The sequence below is a fragment of the Panthera leo genome, chromosome A2, assembly GCF_018350215.1.
Source record: "Panthera leo isolate Ple1 chromosome A2, P.leo_Ple1_pat1.1, whole genome shotgun sequence".
Classification (NCBI taxonomy): Eukaryota; Metazoa; Chordata; class Mammalia; order Carnivora; family Felidae; genus Panthera; species Panthera leo.
The window spans coordinates 25,398,302-25,421,787 of record NC_056680.1 but is presented as its reverse complement, the minus strand read 5'-3'; the positions used below and the strand labels follow the sequence as shown (position 1 = coordinate 25,421,787).

At 37.8% G+C, this 23,486-nt stretch overlaps 2 protein-coding genes across 4 annotated transcripts in view; one reads left to right on the top strand and one right to left on the bottom strand.

The window, feature by feature from the left end:
• ARF4 (ADP ribosylation factor 4) overlaps positions 1-10,456 on the top strand; it is a 29,565-nt gene extending 19,109 nt beyond the window's left edge. Inside the window, exons 6-8 of one of the 3 annotated variants that reach the window (XM_042929746.1) lie at positions 1,408-1,409; positions 6,274-6,454; positions 10,382-10,456. In XM_042929746.1, the coding sequence (XP_042785680.1) occupies positions 1,408-1,409; positions 6,274-6,454; positions 10,382-10,441 (243 nt within the window). In that variant the 3' untranslated portion in view covers positions 10,442-10,456. Of the gene's footprint in view, positions 1-1,407; positions 1,410-2,802; positions 3,378-6,255; positions 6,455-10,381 lie in introns of those variants that run through there. The other 2 variants (XM_042929745.1, XM_042929747.1) reach the window with 2 other exon arrangements.
• A 3,777-nt stretch (positions 10,457-14,233) lies between these two features.
• On the bottom strand, positions 14,234-18,051 carry PDE12 (phosphodiesterase 12). The gene is made up of 3 exons (XM_042929743.1): positions 16,676-18,051; positions 15,191-15,269; positions 14,234-14,693 (listed from the first exon to the last, which is right to left on the bottom strand). Exons 1-3 carry the CDS (start codon positions 17,978-17,980, stop codon positions 14,251-14,253), a joined length of 1,827 nt encoding a protein of 608 aa, XP_042785677.1. The 5' UTR covers positions 17,981-18,051; the 3' UTR covers positions 14,234-14,250.
• Between the last annotated feature and the right edge of the window lie 5,435 nt (positions 18,052-23,486).

Sequence of the window (23,486 nt, the reverse complement as noted above, 5' to 3'; positions counted from 1 at the left end):
TTGATATTGTTAATTTTAATTTAAAATCTTTTAAATAGCTTTGTAGCAAGTATTTTGTAATTTGGTTTTCTTATTAAAACTGCAGTATTTAGCAGCCATATTTTAGATAATACTATTTTTTACTGTTTGCCTGTTAACATCAAAAGCTTGTGAACTATAATTATGACATTAAACAAGTTTTGAATTTAAAATTGTAAGAGGGGTGCCTGGGTGGCTCAGTCGGTTGAGTGTCTGACTTTGGCTCAGATCATGATCTCGTGGTTCATTGGTTCAAGCCCTGCGTTGGGTTCTGTGCTGACTGCTCAGAGCCGGAGCCTGCTTTGGATTCTATGTCTCCCTCTCTTTCTCGCCCAGCCCCCACACCTTCGTGCTCTGTCTCTCTCTCAAAAATAAATAAACTTTAAAAAAAATTATAAGACATGTTATACTTGTTCTCCAGTAGCTTGTTCAGGTCAGTGATTTAAATACTGGGAAATACTTGTCAACAAGGTAAATACTGTGCTGTGGCAATAACTGTATAGTATGTTTGAGATGTCCCAGGATGATTTAAACAAGATAAACTGTAAATGCTACCAGTTTTCAGTGCTGTGAAGATAATAATTTATGCCTTTTCCCAGCCTTCTAGGTTTCTGGGTGTTTGATATTCAAATAATAATTGGTAGCATTGTATACTTGCATTGAACTTGCAATATTAAAGCGAAGTCTTTATTGTAAGGTAGAATAAAACTAGTCAGTAAAGTATTAAAAATAAACTATCCTTCAAGGTAATGAAATTGCTTTCTAGATCTTTTTCTTGCTCTTTGTTAGCTTTTCATGGTATTTCATGCAGTTACTGAGATATGATTCATTACCATTTTAAAAAGTGGAACTTTTTAGAATACATGAGACTACATACAGATAGTGAAGTTATCTGAAAAGCCTGCCTCTATCAGCAGCTCCTACTTTTTTCAAAATTTTGCCTTCTGTACTTTGAACTTAGTTTTATGGGAAACGAGGGTTATAAGGACCTGGTGGGTACTTAGTTACTAATCTTCCTATGAATGTTCTTTTCGGATTAAGGACTAGATCATTGATTAAATCTAATAATGAATCAGTAGTAGATTTAAATGTGACAAGAGTTTGTGAGAAGCATGTATTAGAACACTCCTAATCAATATAGTTAGTGAGACCATTATAAAATTAAACATTTGTAAGATGCAAACTTTAATGTATTTATGCCATTTTTCCTATAGTTTTATATATTATTTTTTTCATTTACTTTTTTCCTATACATTTATGGTAACTGCTGACTAAGTAATACCTTGGGCATTTGGGAGGAAGTATTTAATTTTCTGATTAAGAAATTTTAAAGACTGTGGTTATATATAGTATTCTGTTAATCACGTATTTTTTGTTCTTTCTTTACAGTGGTATGTTCAAGCCACTTGTGCTACACAAGGAACTGGTCTGTATGAGGGACTTGACTGGCTGTCAAATGAGCTTTCAAAACGTTAAATGAAACTGGATATCTACCCAAGGACACATTTGATAGAATTGGTCTAGGCTTGTTACAACAAAATTAGTTTGCATCTTGGTTATTAAACAGTATCTGGGACTGGTTTGGGCAGAATATTACAGCGTTTAAACTTATTTTGTTGCCAATTATTGTTTGCCAAGTATAATATTGCTATTTAGCAATATGCTTGGTTTTAAAGAAATTCTCCTTAACTTGGGAAAAAAAGTGTCCTCTTTTAATTTTATTTCTCTTAAGCCTAAATGCCTGGACATAGCTATTGTGACACCTTTAAATAAATCCGTTTTGAATGTTTTTTGAGCCCACAAGAAATAACGTTTTAAAGTTATCCCCTTGCTACTTTACTGATACCTTTATCATTCCTGGGACAGTCTGCTGATTTAAAAAAATGTAGCATTCCATTTGTATTTATTTTTCTCCCTTGCCAAAAAGATTTTCTAATCCTGCTTGTACCAGCCAGGGAAATGCTCCAAAACACTATTCAGATCTCTTGCACTGAGGACCTTCTATTTTCTCCCCATTATTGAATCCTGGCTTTTCATCAGCCAAGCTTACCTTAGTGTGGTTTGGATTTGATAGCTAATTAGTTCTGTGCTGGTTGCAAAGAGTTCATATTGAGATGATTTTTTTAATACCCAGCAGATTGTCTTCCTTTATATCGTATCTTTTTTATGTTGCATGTTGCTTTTTGGTATCAGCCTGACTCTTTGCCCAGTATATGATAGTTCTGCTGATGTTTTATTGTTTATTGGTGAACATATCTTCATTAAGAGTTTTTGGAAAACTCATCAAACTCAGTAAGTTTTCTTCATAACCCATTTGGAATTCTTCCTAATAAAATGATAAAAATATGTTACTGTGCGTGTTCTTCTTGAGTCTTGAAGATGTTTGAAATGGATTTTCTTATTTAGCGAAGTTAATTTGCATATATTACATTTTGTGAACAGTAATCCAGGTCTCCGTGAATTTACTAATTGTTTACAGTGGAAATAAAATACAGGTTGCTATCATGTGTATAACAGTGTGATGGGGAGCAACTTCAAATTTTAGTTTCTTTTAATAAAATAGAGTTTGACATTGTACATTTCTAAACTCAGATAAGGAGGCAAAAGCTGTAATAAAATGAACTGCCCCAAAAGCATGTATGCATGTGTTTTGTTTCACAACCGATGTTAGCTTTTAAAAAATGCAAGTGCTGTTTGCATGGCAGACTACAGACTGTTAGTGATGCTGCTCTCCAGTGTAGAAGAGTTCACAAGCACTTTCCTTTTTGGCTTCACCTCTTTCAGAACTTCTACAGAGAGCTGCATGTGACTAATTCTTTGTTAATAAGGCAATAAAGGTATATATACTTCATTAACTACATCTATTAAGTTATTAAGGACTCAACTTGGTAACCTTATGACTTAGTTTTTGTCTAAAATGTTTTATGTATTTTATAAACCTTAAAAAAAGTTCTTAGTGGCTTGTATAGATTCAGATAAATTTGTAGATTGAAATTTTATTTTCAAACCAAATATATGCTAGTAAAACATATTTTTGAATAATAAAATGTTGGATCAAGTGAAAGGAAATTAGAATTAAGTACTTGATGATTGACATACAGGTTACCGGGGTAAAGTGTTTAACATGGATCACTTGATACAAGTGTAACTTCATTAGCTCACTGGGTGAATTCTCTCTTCTCTCTGAATAAGAAAGGTATTATTTCTTATTGGATAAAACTAAGATATGGTGTAGTATGTGTAGTTCCTGGGGTTCAACTAGGAGATACTAAACTTTGAATGGGTTCACCGTTATGATCATAGTTAAATCACCACTGTATTAATTTTTAAAGCAAGTCCAGGATGCTTTCATGGACTCTGAAAAAGGAGTAAAGAGAATCCATATAATCTTATTTGTGATGTAAAGGAACTCTTACTATCGTTGTAAATGGCTGCATTAAGAAAGTAAAATTGCCTAATTTTCACTAAATGGGCTAGATTTGCAAGATTGCCTTTTTTTTTTTTTTTTTAAGAAAACATTAACTTGGTAACTTGGCATGTTTTTTACCCTAAGAAGTTACTGCTTTTTCTTCAGTCCCAGTGGTGGTAGTTTTTTAAGTCACATTGAAAAGTTCCTCCCCACCACCACCATAGAGGTTAAGTCAATTCTTTGGGAAAAAGTATAAGTTAAGAAATAACCCCCATAATGCCTTTCCCTGTGTTTAACATTCTTTGCAAATGATGGTAACTTAAAAAGTCACTATCACTGTCCCAACTTACTGACATGCTCTGTACTCTTAGGAAATACTTGACACCATCAAGATTCAATGCTTACTGTTCACACTAATGTTAAACTTAGTGTTGGTCAATCAATAAGAGGTCTCTGTGACCTCCCCTATTGTACAGAACAGTTGATTATATCCCTAGAGTAAAAAATATTCTGTCAAGTAATTGTTAAGTGTGTTGATAGGAAAACTGAAGAAGAATTGTGGTTCTCTTAAAGGCTGATAAGCAGCAGCTTTGGAGTTGAGGATGGAACCATTATCTGTTTTCTGTCCCTCTGACCAATAAGCTTTTGGTGAGGGTGGAGGGCAGAATATCACCCATTGTCCTTTGTCTAATTTATTGAGTTGCTTTCCTGTGATGTAACATCTTGGTATTTTGTTAACATGTTTCTGTTCACATGAATTTTCCCCCTTTACCTTATATATTCTCTATCGAAAATACAAGTGAAATGTTTACTTCAGTTTTCCAGAGCATTCATGTCTCATTTACTGAGGCTTCCAATTCTTTAGCATATGTACAGAATTACCTCATATAGTAATAATAACCACTTTCAGATAATTTATTGGGGTCAGACTTTTTTTTAAGGATCCTATTTTTAAATCTTTATACCCAATGTGGGGCTTGAACTCTTGATCCCAAGATTGAGTCACATGCTCTACCACCTGAGCCAAGGAGTCAGCCCTGGGGTCAGACTTCATTTATTTTTTTAATGTTTATTTTTGGGAGAATGAGAGTGTGAGCGGGGGAGGGGCAGAGAGATGGAGACAGAATCCCAAGAGGCTCTGGGCTCTGAAACCAAGTGGTCAGATGCTCAACTGACTGAGCCACCCAGTCGCTCCTCTCTCGACGTTTTAAATACTCCAGTCTTCTTGCTTGCATGGTTTCTGAGAAGTCAGATGTAATTCTTACCTTTACTCCTTTATAGGTAAGGTGTTTTTTCCCCTTTGGTTTCTTTCTCTGTTTTCATCTTTGATTTTCTGTAGTTCGAAAATTATACACATAGATGGAGGATTTGGGGCATTTATCCTGCTTGGTGTTGGATATCCGAGTTTTCTGGATATGTATGTGGTTTGGTGTCTGCCATTAAGTTGAGGAAATTCTCAGTCCTTATTGTTTCAAATATTTCTGTTTCTCTTCTCTGTTACTCCCATTATGTTTATGTTACACCTTTTGTTGTCCAACAGTTCTTGGATGTTTTTCTGTTTTGGTTTTTGTCTTTTGTCACCCTGCTCCAGGTTCCCCCCCCCCCCCCCCGGCTTTTCAGTTTGGGAGGTTTCTTTTGCAATGTCCTCACACTCAGATTCTTTCCTTAGCCATGTCTAGTATATTAATTAGTCCATCAAAGGCATTGCATTCTTCATTTGTTATGTTTTTTTATTCTCTAGCATTTCTTACTGCTTTTATTAGAATTCATCTCTGCTAACATTGCTCATCTGCTCTTTTCTGTTGTCTTTATCCATGAGAGCCCTTAACATAGTATAGTTGTTTTAAATTCCCAGTCTGATAATTCTATCATCCCTGCCATATCGGAGTCTGGTTCTAATGCTTGCTCTCTCATCAAGCTGGTTTTTGCCATTTATGTATGTATGTATGTATGTGTTTATTTAAATATTTACCTATTTATTTAAGTTGGCTCTATGCCAAACATGGGGCTTGAACTCATGACCCTTTGATCAAAAGTCACATGCTCTACTGATTGAGCCAGCCAAATGCCCATTTTTTGCCTTTTAGTATGTCTTGTCTTTTTTTTTTTTTTGATTACTGGACATGATGTACTGGGTAAAAGTAACTGCTTTAACTAGGCCTTCAGTAATGTCATGGTAAGGTGTGGGAGTAGGGGAAGCATTTTATAATCCTATGATTTGGTCTCAGTCTTCTAGTGAGCCTTATGCCTCTGGACTGTGAACTTCACATGTGCTTCTCAATTATTTTTTCTCCCCCTTAGGTGGGATAGGATGGTAAAGTGGGCTGGAGTTGGGCATTTCCCTCTCCACACCCCCAGGTCAGTTAGTCTCTGATAAAACCCCTGTAAGTAAGGTTTTGGTTACTTTTTCTGAGAACAGAACTTGTTAAAAATAGGACGCTCTGGCATATTTGAAAATGGTTTCTTTTCCCCTTTGCCAGAAGCATGAGATTTTTCTCCGATATTCTGTGATAAGCTGGTAGAAATCCAGGAGGTAAAAACTCATTAAGTTGTGGGGGCCTCTGAAGCTTTTAACTTGGTTGTTCAGACTGTGCCTCTAGCAAGTCCTCAATTACAGTTCCAGTGTCCCTACCCGGGATTTCTTCAGGGTAGAACAAAACATCCCTGGATGTCCCTGCAGGTTGTGATTCCCTGTATTCCCCCTGCTGGGCTTCAATCACCGGGGCGCTGGGGGAGGGGGGGGAAAGGGAGTAGGGGGAAGCAGCGCACCAGTTTGCCCTGTGACATTTCAGATCTAAGAATAGTTACTGATTTTTCAGTTTGTTCAGTTTTTGTCTTCTCTATAGGACAAGAGTGGCAACTCCCAAGCTTCTTACATGCATGCTGGACCAGAAACCAGATGTCCTGGATCAAACTTCCTTAAATGTGGAAGTTCTCGTTCTTGGTATGGAGGTGAAGGTGACTTCTGACTTGTCATTGGAAACAAGTGCTTATGCTTCCTGGCAGCATGTTGGATGTTTCAATAATGTAAATATTAGCTACCAACTTCAGTAGAATTTAGAAAACTTAGATTAAGAAAGAGAAAATGGTTGGTATATCGGCAAGTACATTATCTGAAGGTCTCGTATAGGGGAAAATTAATGAAACAGTTCTAGAGTCTGATTATCTGTTCAGATGGTTAAATTCTGAGGTGACTAGAAGGAATCTACTACCAGCATTTTCCCAAGGATTAGTAGAGTTAGTGCTGGGGTAGTATTGGCACCCCAAAAACTCTACCCAAATGACATTTGTTGATATTACCAGCTTAGTTTTTTTTTAGCAGGAAAATGTTAGGAATGAAATCATTCTTAATTAGTAACCTCACTAAGGCAATCTAAATACTTTAAAAGCAACATTAATATAAATATGGACTTGATTAAGATTTGGTTCTAAAATTTACTCCTGAGAATTGTTTAAGCCCAGCATATTCTTTTTTTATTCTCAAGTTAGTTAACATACAGTATGTAGAACATGTGGCTTCAGTAGAACGCACTGATCATTTCTCACATATGGCACCCAGTGCTCATCCCAAAAAGTGCCCTCCTTAATGCCCGTCACGCCCCCCCCCCCCCCATCAACCCTCTGTTCTCTGTATTTGAGTCTCTTATGGTTTGCCTTCCTGTTTTTATCTTATTTTTCCTCCCCTTCCCCTATGTTCATCTGTTTCTCAAATTCCACATATGAGTGAAATCATGATACATTTTTTCTAGCATATACATTGTGACATTGTATTCAGGTTACCACTACTGGAAGGTTAGTTGGCTGCTTTTGTTTCTTACTTGCAAATATCCCTTTATCCCCTATTTCCACAAACCACATAAAAAGTTTGGTTATATTCTAGCAACAAAAATTCTGAGAAATCAATAGCAAAAGCAATAATGTGGACCCAGGTAAGGAATAATTAAGGCAGCTGTATCTAGTTAGTGAGCAGAGCCTTGCAATGTATATGTTCTTTGTGTTTTAAAGAACAGTAGAGCCAGGTGTCTTCCCGACCTTGTCAGGTATTTCTGCATTGTTTTCATTGTATGCTTCCAATTATATTGGGCACCTAAGTTTTCAGCTGGTGTTTGGGGGCTTGACACTGCCATCTACAGACAGGGAGCTGGCTCTCAGGAACGAATCAATTCTTTGGTGGCATGGTTTTTCTTAGGCTGGGTTCAATGCCATTCCAGTAACAGTGATGTATTTTGCAGACTGGCCAAGGTTGACCTTGGCCTGCATAGCCTTTGAAGAAGTGAGGAATGATGATTTTTAAAAAGGGGGGAAGGGTTAGGGTGCCTGGGTGGCTCAGTCGGTTGAATGTCTGACTTCAGCTCAGGTCATGATCTCGTGGTCCGTGAGTTCGAGCCCCGTGTCGGGCTCTGTGCTGTCAGTTCAGAGCCTGGAGCTTGCTTTGGATTCTGTGTCTCCCTCTCTGCCCTTCCCCCACTCACGTTCTGTCTCTATCAAAAAATGAATAAACGTGAAAAAAAAATTAAAAAAAATAAAAAGGGGGAAAGGGTTGCCCAACAAAAAGGCAACACGATTTTTAAAATAGGCTCCAAAGATACACAAATGGGCAGTAAGCACATAAAAAGATTGTCAACATTATTAGCCATCAGGTAAATGCAAATCAAAACCACAATAAGATGCCATTTCATACTAGGATAGCTGTAATCAAAAAGATAACAGATGTTAGGATGTGGAGAAATTGGAACCCCCATATATTGCTGGTGGGAATGCAAAATTGTGCAACTACTTTGGGTAAAAGTCTGCCAGTTCCTCAAAGGTTAAGTATTTTCCGTATGATCCAACAATTCCACTTCTAGATATATGCCCAAGAGAAATGAAAACATGCACACTCAAAAACTTGTACAAACATACAGCATTATCCATAGAAGCCAAAAGGTGGAAGTAATCCAAATGTCCATCAACTGATGAATGGATAAAATAAAATGTGTTATGTCCATACAATGGAATATTATCATAAAAAGGAATGAAGTACTGATACATACTACAACATGGAAGAACCTCAGAAACATACAAAGTGAAATAAGTTGGTCACAAAAGGCTACGTAATTCATTTATATGAAATGCCCAGAAGAGGCAAATCCATAGAGTAAATCCATAGGTAAGCAGTTGCCAAGAGCTGAGGGGAAAGGTGGGTTTAGGGAGTGACTGGTAATGAGAATGGAGTTTGTTTCTGATGCCAGTCTTTAACAATTGATTTCATGGGGGCACCTGGGTGGCTCAGTCCATTAAGCATCCGACTTCAGCTCAGGTCATTACCTTGCAGTTCATGAGCTCGAGCCCTGCATTGGACTCTGTACTCATGGTGCAGAGCCTGCTTGGGATTCTCTTTCTCTCTCTCTCAAAATAAACATAAAAAATTAAAAAAAAAAATTGATTTCATGTGCAGTGACAAAAACCCTTAAAGAGAAAAATAAAGATCAATTTTGGATGAAAGAACTATTGTGGGATTCTTTCATTCAGGATGAAGAAAAATGATATAAGCCAGGCTGTAAAAAGCCAGATTGTTTTAGGTATGTAATAAAAGGATGAAAAGGGTAATATAATTCCATTATTTAGAGTACTTAAAAATTTTACAGCTTCAGCAGAAATATTTTTCTTTGGTTTAAGATACTGAAAACACTATACCTAATCCAGCTTTTGAGGAAGGCCAGCTTTATTTCTAAATGCTTTTATCCCTGGATACACCATTTCTCCAAACTATTCCACATGGGAAATAAAGATTGTATGTAGTACTATTAAAAGTGTGTATATTGTTCAGTATGAGAACTCCACATGAAGCCTATCCAATTCCCTACTGAACTGTTTTCAGTTTCAAGAACAATAATGAGATGCAAAATGCAAACTAGGAATACTTCAATACACGAAGATGAACATCAGCAACAATCTAACACCAGTAGAGTGAGTTATTAGGCAAAATGGATTGCATCATATAAACCCTTTAACATACAATCAACTCAAAATGGACAGAAGATGGAGATGAATGATAGTTTGTTGTCAATGAAGTTTCTCTAGGAAATTGAAGATTATGAGGAAAAACCTAACACTAACAATATGAACATGGATTTTAACAGCTGAGACTTTGTTGTGGAACCACAAATCCAGCTGGTAGGTGCTTGTTATAGAGGATGGCATCAGCCAGGTGAACTAGAAGATTTAGTATTTTTAAGGTCTACAACTTAAAGATATGTTTATCATTTATATGTAAAGTTAATTTTAGCATCTGACTTCAATATTATTTAATACAGTGTAAAGATGGCCAACTTACAAAATAATTTTGTTCCATATTATAATTTTTAATATATTAACTCAGTGTTTTAAAAAATGTATTATTAGAGCTCACCTTGTTAAGGTTTCTTTTCAAAACCTATTTTTTTTTAATAAGCAGAGTTTAGTCTTTTTTATGGTTCTGCGTTATAACTTGGTGAGTTATATTCAGCCATAGCCATCTCAGTTTTTCAGGGATTTGTCTTCAGGCATTCTTGCTATCTGCTACTCTGTACCTAAAATGGGATTTAAAAAGTGTTAGGTAATAGTGGAGCATGGCTAAGCCATTTAAAAGCCAATATTGGAGGGGCGCCTGGGTGGCTTAGTCGATTGAGCGTCTGACTTCAGCTTAGGTCATGATCTTGCAGCTCGTGGGTTCAAGCCCTGTGTCGGGCTCTGTGCTGACAGCTCAGAGCCTGAAGCCTGTTTCAGATTCTGTGTCCCCCTCTCTCTGACCCTACCCTGCTCGCACTCTGTGTCTCTGTCTCAAAAATAAATAAACATTAAAATTAAAAAAAAAAATAAAAGCCAATGTTGGTAAGTTTATTCTCTGAAATCACCGACGTAGATCTACATTTTTTAAGTGACGTTTTTTTCCCCCTTTGGCTGCTTATTCTTTCTAATTTATTTACATTCCAGGACTTCTGTATTTTTTATGCTTTTCTTCCCAATTATCTCCCAAAGAAGCAATGGGACTGACCTTTGCAACTTGACAAAAGCTGGAAGATTAAGTAGGAATTGCTGAAGATGAGCTCTCTGGAAAAAAATATAGGAGGTTGGGTAATCCATTGTGAGTACTCTAGTTCATGACTGCAATGACATAATTAAACTAAAAAAGATAAAAATACATTGGTAGAAATACCACTTCACACCCACTTGAATGACTATAATAACACGTATATCAGTGAGAATGTGGAGAAATGAACTCTCATATACATCACTGGTGGGAATGTAAAATGGTGTAGCTATTGTGGAAAGCATTTTGGCAGTTTCTCAAAAGGTATATAACCAAACCAAAAGAATTGAAAATAGGTGCTCAAACAAAAACTTGTATGTGAATATTCATAGGAGCATTATTCACAATAGCCAAAAGATGGAAACAATCCAAACATCCATTGGGATAAACAAAATGTAGTATAACCATACAATAGAATATATATAATAGAAAACATGGAAGATCTTAAAAAACATTAAGCTAAATAAAGGAAAGTCAGACACAGGAGGTCATATATATATTACATGATTCAATTTATATGAAATATCCAAAACAGAGAAATTGAGGCACAAAGCAGATTAGTAGTCGCCAGTGTCTGGAAGGGAGGAGGAAATGGGGTGTGACTACTTAATGGGTCACTGTTTCCCTTTGGGGTGATGAAAATGTTTTGGAACTGGTTAGGGATAATGGCTGCACAACACTGTGAATGTACTAAATGCAGTGGAATCATAACTTTTAAAATGGTTCATCTTATGTGAATTTCACTTCACTTGAAAACATGCTTTGGTATTGTCATCTCAAAATATACTTATCCTCAAGTTAGTGCTAAAAAAAAAAAAAAAAAAAAATCACCCAATACAGCTCTAGTACCTTCAATGCTAAAGCATACTTCCTCATTAAGTGGGACCACAGAATTTGATTACCCAGATGAGCTCTTAAAATTATTTCCTTACCCTAAATGAAATCTAGATAGAAGTTCTAGACTGAGCAAAACATTGAAATGTTTTTGAATTATGATTAGGAAACTAGTGTTGGCTACAATTTTTTAGAGGAAAGATTTTCCCTATTGTGTTGTCTTGTGGATTTTATGATCAACTAGTAATGCAAACCTTTAACATTCATTAACATGGATTTTGGTTTGCCCTCAAACCAGGTTTGTAGGGAACCTCTGCCTATATTTCACAGTTGGAGAATATGAGATCTAATGGTGTCAACTTCCACCAGGAACATCTTCCTACGGTGGTGTTCTTTGAACCTTCTCCTTTGTACTGTTTCTCAGATAAACCTCCAGTCTAAAACTACCACATTCTGATATGAGGCCTTAGTTCTCAGAAAAGTCACCACACAGTGAAATACTTGGAAATTTGAAACAACTGATTTTGGTATTGAGAATTTTAAAGAACATCACATTTACAGCCAGAAATGATTTTTTTGCTAACACAAACTACCAGTGCATATGTCTGTAGTGGCAACTGTGTAAGAGTCCACTTAAGAGGACAGTGTTCTATAATTTTATTTATAATAATATATAATTTTTGGAATATTAATTCCTATAGCAAGACCTTGTGACATCATAAAATGGGTTCACTATAGAGGTGCTAGACTTTCCATACTTTATTAAATGTACTAAAAAATCCAAATGTAATAGAAAAATTCAATCACAAACATGGCTTTAAGCACATAAACATTTCTGAATAACACTTTATTCTAACTCATGAATACAAGGTAATTTTGGTATCCTATTTATACAATTTTCTTAGCGTTCCCTACTTTGGACTCCAATCATACTAACATTATCTATATACTGGAGATTTGACCAGAGTATATGGCACTTCACAATAATAATCTACCTTCTCCTATTCTGAAATGCCTGTCTATAATCAGATCACACTGTTAAGTCAGTAAATATAAAATTTAAAGACTCAGGACGTGGAATCTTCAATAAGTGATTAGTTCCTTTGACTAGAGTTCAATCTAGTTAGCCAGGGTGTTTGTTAATACAGAATCCGAATGTTTTTCTCATGAGCATGAATAAGTATGTAACTTAATTTCTTCTTTCAAAATGTTTCTCAACTTTTTGCCTAGAAACTTTTTTTCAAGTTATTTTAAGGGTCCTGTCAACATGTCTGAAAGCAGACCAAAAACACATTTTAAAAAGGAAAAAAAAAAAGATGTATTTTGCAAAAGAATCAGATTCTGGCTTTAACATATTCATGTAGTTGTAAACTGACGTTAAAATGCTCTCAAAAATGTTATTTAGGAAGGCACAATTCGGTAGCATCAATTTTTATTTATAGCTTTTTCTAAACAAGATCCCAAGAAACTGCCACTTTAATTTTTCTTTTCCAGTATTTTAAGTACTTCAAGGTTCAATCTGAACGAAGTAAAATTCTTGTTCTCAAACTTACTAAGAGTTAACAATACATTGGACAGTGAGCAGAATATGGAAGTACAGCCTATTTTATCAAAAGAGGAAAGTTCTTATGGTTTTGGGTTTGGAGATTAAAGAATTTGAGACAAAAACTCTCATGACTGTGGAAAATCAGAACTCTTCTTGAAGTGGGTGAGCTTTTCATATCTAAGCTAGAAACTAATTGCAGAAGTAGGAGATAACATTACAGTTACCCTGAACATCAAAAAGCAACAGCTAAAGCATTACAAATAAGGTATGGTGATAACTGAGTTAGAAGAGCCCAGTTACCACTCTAGGTTAGAAACTAATCAGTAAAACTATAATTCCTAATTTTAAAAAGTCTGGCTTCATATTTAAACTTTTTTTTTACAGCATATAAATTATATATACAGTGTTTTCCTATAACTCAAATTGTAATGCTCAAGTCTATAAAAAGAATAGTTTATTTCAGAAATGCCCAAAAGATCCGCTACTCCTCCTTCTCCTATTTATAAAGACCAACAATTTCAAAAATACTTCCAGCATAGAAATGCTCAATGGTTCTCCCAAAATGTCAACCCCATATCAGTAGATAGTTTCTCATAAAGTAATGTATTATGCTGTATTCTCTAATATCATATGGCCAAATACCCTTGATGATTTATGAACGTTTTTCATGGGCAAGAATAATTAAAATGGGATCAAGTTGACTATGTTGCTATTCACTTTGAATACTAAATTGTGCTTGCATCCTAAAAGTTCAAATGAGCTGGCTAGAATAATATAAATGTGTTCATTTGTACCATACACTAGAAAGTAAAATCCTACAAATAAGAGAATTAAAATATCTTATGTTGATTGAAAAATGAAAGATGAGGAGCAATAACATTTGGTGGATGGCACATTTTAATCTTTCGTTAAAGCTCTGAAGTTGTATTAAATTGCTAACCAAATTGAGGTAGAGGTAGACCCTAATGTTCGTTCATGTCAGACTTAGGCCTCTCACCTTAACCCATATGCATTTTTCCCCTAATTATACAAACATGATTCAATTTGAAATGTGTTATGATAGAAAAATTATAGGATCATTCAAATGGTTTTTTGGTTTGTTTTTTTTTACAAAATTCTTAATTCCTAGCTAAAAAAAAAGTACTTATAAAATGTACATAATTCAATGTTCTTCCTGGTAGTCATAAATATATTTGTTTTTCCTTCAACCTTAGGAAAAAAAAAAGTAGAGAAACTGCAATTATGAACAGTCATGTAATGAAGACACTGGAACACAGAATAAAAACATTTTGCCTCGGTGTCTGTGTAGTTTTCCTCTTTGAAGGTTACATATAAGCTCTGATTCATATTAAATTTCCTACTAAAGAGACTTAAATTCCATTAAACACGAATCTATTTCCATTTTAAATCACACACAAGTGCTATGTGATCAGAGGGATGGGAAACACTAGGTAAGGCCTGGTGAGTGGTGACTTCTTCATGACTAGGTAATGGAATCACCTGTTCAACCTCTAGAGCATTTGAGTCAATGAAAATGTAATCCAGACATCCATGAAAGCCACCAACATAGTTTGTGTAAGCAGGTTCACCACAAGCACTTTTCAGTTTGAAGACATGGGTGAGGGACATGTTGCAACGTTCCTCTTCCCCATTGGAAGCCCAGTCTTCATGGTCCTCTGGAATGCTGCCATTGACAGCAAAATGATACATTCCTGTTGATGGGGTACTATTAAAGTCTCCACAAAATATAACTGGTATGCCAGGATACAGATCACACGAGACATGTCTAATGTGAGCCAAGGCTACCGCCATTTGAATGAGACGAATGTACCCACCTATGAATATAAAAAACATTAATGTAAGTATTTTTTAAAGTTGCCTTTAAAAGAAAAAAAAAAAAGCCCCAAAACTACATACAGTATCTGGGTGACATTCAAGATCTATATTTGAAGGGAAATTGGATGAAGCCGGTCCAAATGTAAAAAAGAAACATTCAGTTACAAGATACATAAGTACTGTAGATGTAATGCACAACATGATGACCACAGTTAACACTACTATTCGGTATATTTAAAAGTTGCTAAGAGAGTATATCCTAAAAGTTCTCATCACAAGAAAAAAAAATGTATTTTTTTCAGATCTGTATGAGGTGATGAATGTAATCATTTTGCAATATGTGTCATTATGCTGTACACTTTAAACTGCATGATGCTGTTATGACAATTACATCTCAATAAAACTGAAAGAAACAAAAAAGATGTATGTGTGTAAAACAGCCTTACTGAGTTTAAGTTACCATGTTATGTCACTTGTGAAAACCAATAAAACCTACCTTTTGGATGCCAGTACAGATGGGTATTAGCAACACATATCCTTTTAGAAGAGTCCTTTGTAGACTGAAGAACAGAAACCTAAAATAAACCAAGTGCCAAGAGTTCAGTTGCTATCTGCCAACTTCCTGAATGTTTTTTTTAAATCTAAGACTATATATGATGAACGGACATTTCATAACCTTCCCTGACTAATGAAGTATGATCGCAATTAAATTAAACTTTTGCTACAAGTTTTAGAATACACATGAATAGGATTCATTCAGCCTAACATGTCTTAATAACAGTTCAACATATACAGGGAATAAGGACATATTTTGGATAACACTAAGGTTAGAGACAGTGTTTTTAAGTGGATAAGGGCAGGCTCTGGAGTCAGGTCCACCCAGATGGAATCCCCACTCTTAAACATTCACAGCAGTGTGACCTGAAGAGAGATACTTTTTTCCTAAGCCAGCTTGGTCACTGGTTTAAAAAAAGGCAATATCCACCTCAAGGGGGACTGTTGTATGGATTCAACTAAATGAGCTTACAGAAGTTCAGGAAACACACTGGATGCTCAAAAAAAAAAAAAAAAAAAAAAAAAAAAAAAAAAAGTAGCTACTCTAAAATCTTACTATGAACAAAACCAGTTAGCTAAAAACGCTGGACAAATCTACAAATAACATTGTTTTTTTAAAAACTAAGGCAGCTTAATACTCTGCTCAGTGATGATGGAATATAATTCACTGGGTAAGAATCCTGGCTTCACTTTGTGTGAACTTGGAATAAGTAAACTTGACCACTTCCCTATTTATAATAACATCTGTAAAATGGAAATGGCAGGATTACTGTGAGCCAAAATTAAAATATTAATATTTATGGAATACTTAATTAAACATACCAGACACCTAAATTTTAAAAGCTTTGTGGTGTTTTTTTACTTCAATTTTTTTGTTTCAAGGTTTTAAAAAAAATTTTTTTAATCTTTATTTATTTTTGAGAGAGAGACAGAGTGTGAGCAGGGGAGGAGCAGAGAGAGAGGGAGACACAGAATCCGAAGCAGGCTCCAGGCCCTGAGCTGTCAGCACAGAGCCCGACAGGGGGCTCAAACTCACCAACTGTGAGATCATGACCTGAACCAAAGTCTGACGCTCAACCGACTGAGCCACCCAGGCGCCCTTGTTTCAAGTTTTAAAATGTGTCAGAACAGTGCTTGGCAAGAAGTGAGAAAATATTAGCTATTACTATGTTCTTGTATTGAGCGTACTGAGCATGTGTCTCTCCCATTAAGAGTGTACTATGAAAGTCCGCTAATCTGTTCAAGGCAACCTGCAGCTTGTTGTGGCACAGTAAAGGTGCTCAATAAATATCTGCTCAATGAATGAATGAAAGCTAACCTTTGTGCTGAAGATAAAAGAGCGAACACCTTTCAGTAAAATCTGAAAAAACCTGCCACGCCCCTAAAAATCGATGTGTATGTAAAGAGAATGGTGGAGCTACTTTACCTGGAGGACAGAAGATCTCTGGAGCACCCTCTCCTGCGCAGACGGGTACAAAACTAGTTTCTCCAGCAGTTCTTTGTGAAGTTGGTCGGACTCCAGGGCTTCGTGGAAAGAAATGTCATGCTGGCTAAGGAGAGTGAATTTGGTCTTTCGGTAGAAAGTAGCCAGGCCTTCGTGCTGCTTGATTCTAAACACGCCCTCCAGCCCAAAGGCCTCGAGGGCCGGCACCAAGCTGTCGGTAAACACGTTGCGATCTACCTCTTGCAAACAGATGAGGTCAGCGTTGTAGCCCGTGAGCTCCTTCTGGATGAGGTTCTGGCGGTAGTCGAGCTCGAGGGCATAAGGGGCACAGTACGGGTACAGGACACTCCTCGAAAACTCAGTCTGGGCGTACGTGTCGGCCAGGAGGTTGTAAGACACAGTGCGAATGAGAGAATCGTCCGTCACCTTCTTGGTGTAGAGATGCCGCTGGTCAAAGGTGCAAGTACCGGGCCCAGCCTCCACCGGACACACACTTTCCAACTCCCGGCTTGGCCCGAGGCGCTGCCCATTGCCTGGGGTGCAATGAAGCTTGAGTCGTAGCCCGATGTCTGCATTGGACGGCGTGTAGACGCGTTCGTTCACACCCGTCTCTGTCCAACTAGGAAAGGGTGAAGAGGGAGACAATGACGAGGGGCTCCCGCCCTCAGGCTCCGCCGCTCCGGGTTTGGCTTCCTTGTACCATCGGAAGAGCGAGTTGGCGGGATCCCCAAATTCGAGGCTGAGCTTGGGGCACACCGGGAAGCCGGCCATGATGTAGCGTGGCAACTGCAGCTCAGTGAAGGCGGGCGGGTTGCGCTCCACCTTGTACTTGACATCGCCGATCTGCAGCACCGCGCCGTCCTGCCAGGCGTCCACGTTGAGCACGTCTTCAGCCACTGCCTCCTCCCGGTAGTACAGCTTCACGACGGGCTCGCAGGCCGCAGCCGGCTCCGGCACAGGCCCCGCACAGGCCCCGCCACTTGCATTTGGCCGGTTCTTCCTGCTCTTCTTGGCGGCGGCCGCCTTAGCGTGGCCTTTGAGGGCGTTGGTAGCAATCCGGCTGAGGGCCCGACCCAGCGGCTCGCTTTGGTCGCGCTGCATGTTCTTGTGGCTGCCGTCTGCCAGAGCGAACGACAGGCTTAGCTTCGGTTCCGAAGGCACACAGCGCACCACAGCGCGCTCCATCGCTCCCGCCGCCGTCTTAGTCGCCGCCTCGGCCCGAGTGTGCCGCCCCACCGCCGTGCGGACCCCACGAAGCGCGGCGCGGGAGCCTGGGAGCCTCCACATGAACCTGGTGGCTCAACGGCCGCCAAGCATCAGAGGAAGACTGGAGAGCTACAGCCGCCGGCTCCGTGATCCATTCAGTCCCACAACTTCCGGCTGGGGATGGGGAGGGCGCTTCCGGCTGGGGATGGGGAGGGCGCTCGGAGTCCTTCCGCTCCGCACTTTCGCCACGCCGCTCAACTGATCCCTTTTTCCATAGCCACACGTGTCTTTGATCCTTTCCAACTTAATCTTTATCTTCAAATAAAGCCATAAAGAGGGGGGAATAAAGCAACTGTAAAGGTGCCAGAGGGAAATATTAGACTCCCATGTTTTTAGCGAAAGTACAGTTATGGGGCTGAAGGAAAAGTGCGGAAGTCGCTGGGGCGTTGTCGTCGTGGTGTTTTTGGATTCTAGTCCGCGTTCTTGTCTGCTGTAGCTGCCGGGCTGACCTGCGCGAGGGCGTGGGGAGCTCGACTGGGATTGCCAGCTGCCTCCGACCTTGGAAAGCGTTGCCCAGTTTCTTTCCATAGCATTCTCCATGCTGCTCGCCCTCTCCGAGTTGTGGATGGGTTCGCCTCAGGCCGGCCGGCGCAGAAGGACACAGCCGTTTTTGTGGTAGTTAATAACGACGAGCGTTATACAAAAATTAGCACTTAGGGTTTGACGACTACGTTAAAAAACATTTTTTTTGTAGTTGCGAGGTCCGGAGTGACTAAGTTACCTGCTGAAGGTCATACACACATTTCATGAGATGGAGAATAGACAGTGTAGCTTCGCTGAAAGCCAAATAAAGTGTTTCAAGAGGGACTGTGTTGAATATAATTAATATTCTGTGATTAGATGAAAAAACACCTTGAAGATTCAAAAAACAAATTGGGAAGTCACTTCTGTCCACAAATGCTCTATTTGTATCCACTTTTCCTTATCCTACAACTAGAATGCTTACTTACTGGGTATCTAATAATAAGCCATACCTTTCCCCCTGTCTTACCACGAAGAAAATAGACCTTTTCAACTGTGTTCTAAAAGCAGGATGAAGTTTGCAATCATTTGAAATTTCTGTTCCTGTCCTCCCCTCTCCCCACCCACCAAATATTTGATAAGGTGACTGGCTACTGATAGTATATATGCAATGCCAGGCTACAGTATAGGGATAAAAGTCTTTACTTTGTGTTAGCTGGGACTACCTAAGGAATAAAGAAAATAAGCCTCAGTAGTCCAGTTTATAGAACCCCATTTACAAATATGAATTTTTAAATGGCATTTTTCTTATCTACAGCATTTGCCCTCATGCAACTTTGCAGAGTCCAGTCAATCTTAAATCAGCCTATTTAAAGAAAGATAGAAGCCCTACTAGAAAATGTGACTTTCCTTCAAGCAAACTGATATAATTTAATGCTTAGCAGTCTTTTTTTTTTTTTTAATGTTTATTTACTTTATTTTGAGGGAGCGGGAGGGTAGAGAGAGTTACAGAGAGAATCCCAAGCAGGCTCCAGTCTCAGTGAGGAGCTGGGCTTGCTCCAACTCACCAACGCTAAGATCATGACCTGAGGTGAGACCAAGAGTTGGACACTTATCTGACTGAGCCACCCAGGCACCCCTTAAACCTGGTTTTGAGACAGATGACTTCTTCTCATACTGTCATACTTCTCTTAGTTTTAAATACATGTATTTTTAATTTTTTTGAAAGGGTAAAACATACCCATGGTGAAAAAAAGGTAATCTTTCCACTGCTGACTCCTATGAATACACAAACACTTATGAATATGTATGTACCTTCCAACTACTTTTTTACACAAATTGGAATATAATGGACCCATGGTTCAGTACCTTCCTCTTTTTGAAAGACGACTTCAAATACCTCCATTTTGACCTCAGACTTTCTATTTGATTACATTCTTCTTTCCAGCTTCTAACTCAGGCAAAAGACCCTGCAGGCAGTGCATCTTGTGATGGGTACCAAAACTACCCCCTTGAGCAATAAAGATTGCCCCGAGGCAGCAAGACCTGCCCTGTGACAATGAACCACCTGGTCTTTACTACCTGCCTGCAGCTACCCACTGACCTTTGCCCACATTTTCCTTATATACACTTTCAATTATTTTCAGCACTTTGGAGACTGGCTTTGAGGCCACTGTCTTCCCGTTGTTGGCCTCAGTGAAATAAACACTTGTTTCCCCGCCACTCATCTCTCTGCCTTTGGAGTTTGTCTGGGGCGAGTGACCAAACCTGGTCTGTTTGGGACTCCCAGAGCCTGGTGCTCTTGCACTCCAGTGCTCCAGCTACACTGTCACTGTCTTTTGTCAGTTCTTTCAAGAGAAAGTGTCTCAAAGTATCACAGCTTCCTATAGAAAATTTGATTTGAGGCAGCTCTTCCTGCCCATGGGTCCTGTCCCTGTGCTTTAATAAAATCACCTTTTTTGCACCAAAAAAAAAAAAAAAAAAAAAAATAATAATAATAATAAAAGAATAAAACTTGTTTTGAACTCAACAGATTTGAAAATAATACATAATAAATGGTGTATTTGAAGCTCTCTTTTTATGAGGCTGAATTATAGCATAATTATACACATAAATTATATACATTATCGGGGTGCCTGGATGGCTCAGTCAGTTAAGCCTCCAACTCTTGCTTTAAGCTCAGGTCATGATCTCACAGTTTGTGGGTTCGAGCCTTGCATCAGGCTCCACGCTGACAGTGTGGAACCTGCTTGGGATTCTCTCTCTGTCCTTCTCTTTCTGCCCAACCCCCGCCTCTCAAAATAAATACACTTAAAAAAACTTTTAAAATATATACATTATAATTATATAATTAAAAATTGAGATCAGAAGGCTGAACCAATACCCTGATACCAAAAGCAGAAGCAGCTAATAAAAATCATTGTATTCATCCATTTTCAGTCTATACCAAGGAATACAGGCTAACTTTCACTAATGAAAACTTATGGTTGATGGACTTTTCTTGTTACTTATACATATATCTGCAAAGATTACCATGTGAAGACTAGTTTCTTGTCATTATTTGGTTAATAACATTGGTAGCTAACAATATAATTTATAATATACTTTTATCTTTTTTTACTTAAGGTCAACATGATACTGTAGTTTTGAGTGATAGTACTTAGAAATTTTAAGTAGTACCTGGTGCTATTACTTCAGGGTAATCTGCTACTTCCTTATGTATTCAAAATCTGATAACTTTCATTTGCTTTTGTTTAAGGGACCAATCTCTATTTGTTCCTTTATTTTTTAAAAGTATTTTTAAATGTTTATTTTTGAGAGTGAGAGAGAGAGCAAGAGAGGGGCGGAGGGGGTGGGGACAGAGGATCTGAAGCAGGGCTCCATGCTGACAGCAGAGAACCCTACATGGGGCTTGAATTAAGGAACCACGAGATCATGAGCTGGGCCAAAATTGGCTGTGTAACCAACTGAGCCACCCAGGTGTCCCTCTATTTGTTTCTTTAACTTAAAAAAATTGTTTTTCCAGTTTTATTGAGCTATTAATGACCTATAACATTGCATTAGTCCAAGGTATACAACATGATGATTTGATGATACATGTATATAATTACCACAAAAGTTTAGTTAACATCCATCACCTCACAGTTATACTTTTTTCTCTTGTGATGAGAACTTTTAAGATCTACTCTCTTAGCAACTTTCAAATATACGGTAGAATATTGTTAATTATTGTCACCATGGTTCACATTATATCCCCATAACTTGTTTATCTTATAACTGGAAGTTTTTACCTTTTTCACCATCTCACCTGTTTCCTTCATCTCCCTTCTCTCCACCCTCCCCTTCCCTCTGGCAACCACCAATCTGTTCAGTTTTTTTTTTTTTTTAAGACTCTACATATAAGTGAGATCATACAGTATTTGTCTATTTGTCTTTTAATGCCCTCAATGTCTATCCATGTTGTTACAGATGGCAGGATTTCCCTTTTTTTTTTTTTTTTTTTTTTTAATATTTTCAATATGGGCGCCTGGGTGGCTCAGTCAGTTAAGCCTCAGATTTCGGCTCAGGTCATGATCTCACGGTTTGTGAGTTCGAGCCCATGTCAGTCTCTGTGTGGACAGCTCAGAGCCTGGAATCTGCTTCAGATTCTGTGTCTCCCTCTCTCTGCCCCTCCCCTGCTCACTCTCTGTCTCTCTGTCTCTCAATAATAAATAAACGTTAAAAAAATTTAAAAAATTTTTTCAATGTTTATTTTTGAGAGAGGGAGAGAGAGAGGGAGAGAGAGAATGAGCTGGGAAGGGGCAGAAAGAGAGGGAGACAGAATCCAAAGTAGGCTCGGCTGTCAGCACTGAGCCCAATATGGGGCTCGAACTCACGAACTGTGAGATCATGACCTGAGCTGACGTCTTGATGCTCAACCAACTGAGCCACCCAGGCGACCCCAGGATTTCCGTTTTTTATTGCTGAATAGTGTTCTAATATCTATATATCTGTCTTTCTATATCACATTTTCTTTATCCATTTATTCTTAGATGGACACTTACACTTAGGTTGTTTCCATGTCTTGGCTATTGTAAGTAATGTTGCAGTGAACAGGAGGGTGCAGATAGTGATTCTCTTTCCTTTAGGTACACACCCAGAAGTGGAATTGCTGGATCATAAGGTAGTTGTATTTCTAGTTTTTTGAAGAATCTGAATACTGTATTCTGTAGTGGTTGTATCATTTTACGTTCCCACCAACAGTGCTAAGTATTTCTTTTATTTTAAAAGTTATTGTGATATATAATGGTTATATTATTATATATACTTTTACTATATAGCATAGTATATGTAATATATGATATAGTTATATAATTTAATATAAGGTATATGCAATTTAGCTCCATAAAGAACTTAAGCATATGGACTCATTTCTGTGCTATCCCATTTTTAATTTTGAAAGGAATAATGCATAGTATAAAGCATAGTAAGTTAGTCTCAGAAGTTCTCTTAGCATGTTCAACATTTAATAAGTGGAAGAAACGTTTTGTATAGTATTAGAGAATCACACTTTGGTGTCATGTCCATAAGTGCTTTTAAATAATCAAGGCCTTGTGAAATAAAATCTGCTCTCATAAATAATATTTCTAACCCTTAGACTAAGAAATAGAGTTTTTAAGGAGGAATTTTAAGCTGCAAATTATATATATATATAGATAACTTTTTTTTTTCAAAGCAGAAGTTTTATTAAAATCCCAGCTGGCTGTTTTGCAGAAATTGACAAACCGATCCTAATATTTATATGGAAATGCAAAGGACGTAGAAGAGTTAAAATCACTACTTTCTATAAAAGAACAAAATTGAAGGACTGACACTACCCAATTTTAAAACTATAACCATTCTTAATAAAGCTGCAGTAATCAAGACAGTGTGGCATTGGTATAAAAATAGACATGTAGATCAATGGAACAGAATTGAGTGTCTAGAAATAAACCCTTACATTATGGTCAACTTCTTTCTTTCTTTCTTTCTGTCTTTCTTTCTTTCTTTCTTTCTTTCTCTTTTTTGTTGTCAATTCTTTTTCAAC